We start from the raw sequence: 6,460 nt of genomic DNA on the forward strand, positions 1-6,460 counted from the left end.
CTGTCTCTGAATTCCACCTGCACTTGGGCTGCTCCCCACACGGGTACCTTGTGGCCTCCATACGTTCTCAGTTTGATTCCACACTTGCTTACTTTGGGCGCATTACTGCCTTCAAAAAGTTTTTTTAAATGACGCCTTCGACATGATAGTGTAACCACAGCCTGTGTCTACTTCAAATGTCACATTCTGTCCATTTACCTGTCTGATGGGTTCTTCCCTTGGGATGCTAATCTCCTCATGCACATTATACATAGTCACACTTGCCTTTATGTGGTGCATTTCAGCTCCTTCTTCCTCACTCTCCACATTCTCCTCTTCCAAGAAATGGGCTTGTTTACCTTGTCTGCCATGCCCTCCTTTTTGTTCCATTTTCATTCGGCAGACCCTTTTTATGTGTTCCACCTTTCCACAGTTGTGGCATTTTTCTGAAACAAACCTGCAGTCCTTGGCCACATGATTTAGCCCTCCACATCTGTAGCACTTCCTGACAACCTGTTGTGACGTCGAGCCGCCGTCCTCCATCTTGTTCACCGCTCCTAATCCTTTAGTGAATCGCGACTGTTCCATCATGCTCTTCAAATCCACAATGTCTCTGTTAGCAGCCTCCATTGCTTGAGCAAACTTCAGCGCCTTTTCAAATGTTAGCAAATCCTCTGCTAACAATCTGCGCTGTATTCTGTCGTCGCTTATTCCACATATTAAACGATCCCGCAGCATCACCGTCAGGGAGTCTCCAAAGTTAGTCCTGTGCGAGCTTCCTTAGCTCCGCTACATAATCGCCCACACTTTCCTCCGGCCTTCTATTCCGTGTGTTAAACTTCCACCGCTGCACAGTTTCACTCGGCTTAGGGTGAAAATGATTGTTCAATAATCCCACCAACTCAGCATAAGAACGATCCCCTGGCTTGAACGGACTGAGTAGGTTCCTAATCAGGGCATAGGTCTGTGCCTTCCATTTCCACAGTGTAACATCCAACCACCTGTGTAAAAAGCGAAATTCCCATGGTGTTGTTCAAAATGTGCTCTGGCACAATCATAACCATCGCTTGCTACTGAAAACAAGAAAAAAGCCGGTCCCGCTATGGGCTGAACCATTTGTTAATGGTGGAGGGGGGAACACTATGCAATATATTCAGTTTTAGCATTTATATTCACTGTAACTACGCTCAAACTGTTAATGCTATCTTATTTTAATAAACAACACTGTCATATGCAAAACTGGGGTGGCACTTGGGGTTGGCAAGGGATTCTTTTAGGGTAGCACTTGCCACTAGGAAGTTTCACTTCCTACGTGTTTGCATCACCATGCTAACTGATTCTGCAGACGATCATCACAAACCAGCTTCAATCCTGAAAACACTCACCTGCTACAGCATGCACCACTGATCCATTATCTATCTATCTGTCTGACTGATTGATTGACTGATGGACTGATTGGTTGATTGACTGGTATTGACAGCGGGGTGAGAGGAGCTGATGGTAAATGTACCTCCTCACAGGAAACCATGTCGATCATCCCACGACCTGCGGTCTGATCATAACTCCAGGCTGCTGAAAGAGTGCTCGCTGCAGCAGCTAAACGAGGACGAGCTCTTCCTGCTGCTGCTGCTCAACGACCCGGCGCTGCTGCCCGAGGTAACGCCCACACCTCACTCACCTGACGTCACAGGCTGTTCCTCAGGAGACGTGCTCAGTGTTAGCAGATGAAACGACTCTGCCCTTTACACAAGAAACGCAACTGTGCACAGATTCGTGGGACGCTCCTGAAGGAAAAAAAAAAGTGAATAAGAAAGTGATGAGACGCAGCATGTATGAGATCACCATGGCAACAGACTCACCATTTGTTTGCCTCACATGAGGACACAGAGCTTCTTTAGTCACGTAACATCCACAGAAGAAGAAACTGAAACTGAAAGTAAAACAAAAAAAAACAAAAATCAAAAATCAAAAATGAAAATCGAAAGTTGGACATGACCGAGGATCCTCAGGTAACCAGAAACTAATGCAGGGGGGTCATTTTACACAGCGGGCCACATAAAGCGAACTTTGAACTTTTAAGTGGGTTGGACCAGTGAAACTTTTGTCAGTGTTCTCAGCAGGGCTGAAGACCCGACTCCCGCGTACTGACCCGCCTTTCCCTGTTAATGCCCTACCTGGCCCCCTGGCAAAACTTTGCTAGACCCGCCCCTGCACAGTTACCAGCTGTCAGCTATGTAGAACAAGATCCTGGTGTTATTTGCCTCTCAGAAACAGTTCATAACTTCCCTTCAAATCATTCCTGTCACCTAAAAGGTAAACCTGTTTCTCCACCACCTGTTCAACTCTGATGATTCAGTAAGGACATCTCCTGGTTTCATCTTCACCACATATCCAAACCAGCAGCTGTTACAGCTGTGGCTCCAACAAACATCAGCTGATACTAGAAATTAATATTAAATAAATTCTAACAACAGCTGATCAAGCTTAAACGTGCTGCTGTTGTTTAGCGCAACATCTGGTGGTTTCCTCTTTCTGGTGCAAAGTGGGCCAAACAGGTGGGCCAAAGAGAGATGAGACTTGAGACAGAAAAGCCAATCAGCTGATCATTGATCAGTTTCATGGTTGAAGTAGCAACATGAGAGGGAAGGGGAGAGAATGAGAGAAGAAGAGGCAGCTGACAGCGTAAAGACACAGTATAACTCCAGCGTTGTCTCTTTTTTCATTCTAGCTGAAGTACGGGACAAATCGCGTTCCTTTTCACCGCAATACGGATGTATTGTAATTGGTCCAGCCCAGAGTAGATCATGACTAATTGGCCAATCCACCACCTTCCATTGTTTATACCGTTACAAAACAAACAAACAACCCAAAACAAACATCGGCCCATTAAAAGCGAGAAATCACCATCCACCCATCGGGCAAATGGAATGCCCGATGGCCAGTCCAGCTGTGACTGGCATATGAATGTATCTCACGGGCTGTAAGTTTGACAACCCTTACTCTAATCATTTATGTATCCTATTTAGCCGAGTCTGCATTTACTTCATCACTTCAACATTTGTGACGTTTGTGACAAACACTGCTTTTAAGGGACTTTCAGTAAAAATGTGATTGACAGCTGGATCCTTAAAAAAAATCACACACACTCTCTCTAACCCAATCATGAAGGCTCTGTATGTTTTCTCTCTCTCTCTCTCTCGCTCTCGCTCTCGCTCGCTCGCTCGCTCAGGTGTGTGTGCACTATAACAAAGGCTCGGGGCCTCACGGCTGCTGTAGTTTCCAGGGCAACTGCACCAAAGTGCACCTGTGCCAGCACTTCGTGCAGGGCGACTGCATCTTTGGAAAAAAGTGCAAACGGTTGCATGCCGTTGACGAGCGCGGCCGCCACATGCTGGAGGAGAGAGGACTGAGCTGTGACATCATCCACAACCTGCCTTCCATCTACAGCAACATCCACCAGCTCAGAGCGGCCTCCACCTCCACCTCCACCACCTCCATGGGTGAGACTGAAGCCTGAAACAGAACCTGCTGATCCTGAGAACCTTGACCGTCTAATCACTGTGAGGATAGAGGAGGAAACCTGCAGATCAGGAAAAGTCAGATCAGTATTAGAAATCTGCTCCATAAAGAGGAGAAAATAATTCCATAAATATGGAAGAAAAAAAGCCTTTTATACAAGCGAATACTGCCTCACAGACACAACAATGTCTCCTCACTGAAGTCATAATTACCAAAAATATAAATAATGTTACAAAGCTGGTGTTTCAGTGTGATAATCTGATAATGCTACACAAATATGAGGAGGTTATCCATAAACATGACACAAGATTCAGATTTCATACATGGCGTTCAGTGTCTATGTGTGTGTTATTACCTGATTACATGTTACTGACGTGAACACAAGGAGGCGCTCTGTACCCTGACTTCGGCTCTTTATGTTTCAGACATTGTTCCTGAGCCGTCTCACCCTCTGGAGATCTGCCTGCACTTCTTCAGGAACAGCTGCAAGTTTCAGGGTGAGTTCTCCTACTTTCTTCATGCGAGGATCTGATTGGCTGAGAGGAAACGGCACACAGGAAGTCTCTTTCAGCCTCCCGCTGTGCACTTAGTCGTGTGCATCCAGTAGGTGGCAGCACAGGGTAGAAGTACAGACTCCAACATGAAGCTGACTCACTCTTTATAAATAAAGATTTATTTGTTTTCTCACTAAAACCTAAAATATTTTTCGTGCCTTGCTGGCATCTGATTGGTTTCTCTGGAAACATACAGTTTAAAATATCAAATTTTCTCATATTAAATCTTCTTCAGTGCAAATATTTAATGTATATACATGACATCATGTTCAAAAGAGTTGAAGTTTATGAATTATAATTTATTCAAATTTGTCTTCCTAGATAACGTTTTCTGTCAAATCTGCCAGTGGGGGAAAAATGTATTATTTTGTGCTCATTGTTTTGATTTCCTTTATTTTTCATCTGTACAGTCCTGTTTGATTGTGTGAATTGTTTTTAATTATTAATATTTTATTATTAATATCATTTTTGTTATTTTGTGATTGTATGATTGTGTGATTTTTATGATTTCCTGCTGGTTGCGCTGAGTTTTCTGTGGGCGTGTTCGTGCTCATTGGCCTCGCCTCAGTCTTTCGGTCTCTCTGCAGACTCGTGCCTGCAGGTGCACTTCCACCTGCCGTATAAGTGGGAGGTTCTAGATGGCAGCACCTGGACGGAGCTGCAGAACATGGAGGACATTGAGCGAGACTTCTGCGACCCGTCCAGGACTGAGAGGTCAGAGGTCACAATGAGTGCAAGTTGTTGATGTTTTTCATGCATCAGCCACTCACAGCTGCCATGTTTTTCAGCGCTGGTGTTCAGACCATCGACTTCATCACGATGACTCGAGGGATGCAGCCTGTTCGCCGTCTCTCCACAGTTTCCTCCGTGAAGAAGCCGTTATATTACACACTGACCACCAAATGGCTGTGGTACTACAAGGGGGACCGTGGGAACTGGGTGGAGTATGGAGAGTGGGTGAGTTGGAGCACCTTTAGGATCACTGTGTGGGAGCGAGCTGTAGAGGAATACAGAAAATGTTTATTTTGCTCCAGGTCTGATGTCTGTCTCGTACGTCCTTCAGGATGAGAAGATGCGCTCCACATCGGAGACATCCTGCACTCTGGAGAAGAAGTACCTGTCTGACAGAAGAGCTGAAGTCAGAGTGGTGAAAGGCTACAGAGAGTACATCATCAGCTTCAAAGGTACTACTTCCTGTCACCTGCATCCCAGATGTAACTGTGAGTTAATGAAGTGGTCAGGTTAGGCCCAGAACAAGTCCAGCATCCCTCCATGTGGGGACTCACAGTTCCACAGTGAGTGCCACAGTCAGGGCAGGAAAGTCAGAGGTGACGATTCCAACAGAAACTTCCAGAATCCCAGAATGAAGTTTTGGGAATGTCCCAGACACAATGGCATGCCCTGATTCAGCACATAGACACATCCCAGCCTTTAGGCTTCAGGTCCCAGTGTGTTCCTCTGTCACCGCTTCCTGATGGTGTCTAAGCATGTTCTCTCTCTCTCTGCAGACATGTACCAGAGGAACCACAAGCACAACACCAAGAGGAAAGTCCGCCGTCGCCCTCGCTTCGTCTCCCGGGAGGAGGTGGAGAGGCAGGTGCCGGTGTTAGGAAGTCAAATGTGACCCGATTATGTTGACTGGACCAGGCTGGGTGCCTTATCACTGAGCATGTTAACCACTTCTATTATTTTCTGCTTCTCTGTGTGTATGTGTGTGGGGGAAATTTATTCTACCTGTATTTCTATTTTTGTATGGGCTTTAGGCAATATAAAGCACCTTGAGGTCACTGTTGTTAATTTGGTGCTGTAAATAAAATGGAGTGATTCTTACTGGAGCCTTTTATTAATGTCTTTAGTTTGAGCTCTGTGGCTCTCTCAGCTGCAGGACGATCTGGTGTCAGAGACTCTGAGTCTACCTTTCTTTTTATTTGGTGTCCTCATCCATAATTTCCTTAAACCAACCGTTTGAAAATTGAGTCATGTGATTACAGAATCCTGGTGACCCCTGACAGACCCAAAGAAACAGCCGCGATCGTTAACTGAACTAAATATGAAACGTTACTGCAGACTCAAACTTCAGCACAGACAGGAACGCCCGTGACATCGGTCCGTTCAGAGCAGGCTTCCTCTATTATGGCTGCACTGTTGTCGAGTATCAGCTGTTGTCTGTAGGAGTGCTCAGTTCATCTTTAAGGTGAAAATACGGAGGGTGACCTTCAACAGAAACAGCAGCATTCAAATAAACTGGTTGGTATCTTAATCTTTTCCAGTCTAACTGACCAATCAGAGCACTTTATTACTCACATTCACACACCTGAATTAAGTCAGCTGTTACCAAACACACACGCAGAGCCCAACTGACCACGGGATTCAAACCCACAACCTTCCTGCTAACCAGTGCACCGCTG

General features: G+C 45.5%; 1 protein-coding gene across 2 annotated transcripts; it reads left to right on the plus strand.

Moving 5' to 3' along the window:
• The first annotated feature begins 7 nt into the window (after positions 1–7).
• parp12b (poly (ADP-ribose) polymerase family, member 12b) lies at positions 8–5,782 on the plus strand. Of its 2 annotated transcripts, none has more exons than XM_005734198.2 (7): positions 8–1,635; positions 3,209–3,479; positions 3,924–3,995; positions 4,640–4,766; positions 4,841–5,009; positions 5,116–5,236; positions 5,561–5,782. In XM_005734198.2, exons 1-7 carry the CDS (start codon positions 1,477–1,479, stop codon positions 5,674–5,676), a joined length of 1,035 nt encoding a protein of 344 aa, XP_005734255.1. In that variant the 5' UTR covers positions 8–1,476; the 3' UTR covers positions 5,677–5,782. The 2 variants fall into 2 exon arrangements, with proteins under 2 accessions (XP_005734255.1, XP_005734256.1); XM_005734199.2 differs by lacking the exon at positions 8–1,635 and adding an exon at positions 1,703–1,988.
• Positions 5,783–6,460: the final 678 nt, after the last annotated feature.

Source organism: Pundamilia nyererei, unplaced genomic scaffold (genome assembly GCF_000239375.1).
Source record: "Pundamilia nyererei isolate P.nyererei 1_Seehausen unplaced genomic scaffold, PunNye1.0 scaffold00057, whole genome shotgun sequence".
Classification (NCBI taxonomy): Eukaryota; Metazoa; Chordata; class Actinopteri; order Cichliformes; family Cichlidae; genus Pundamilia; species Pundamilia nyererei.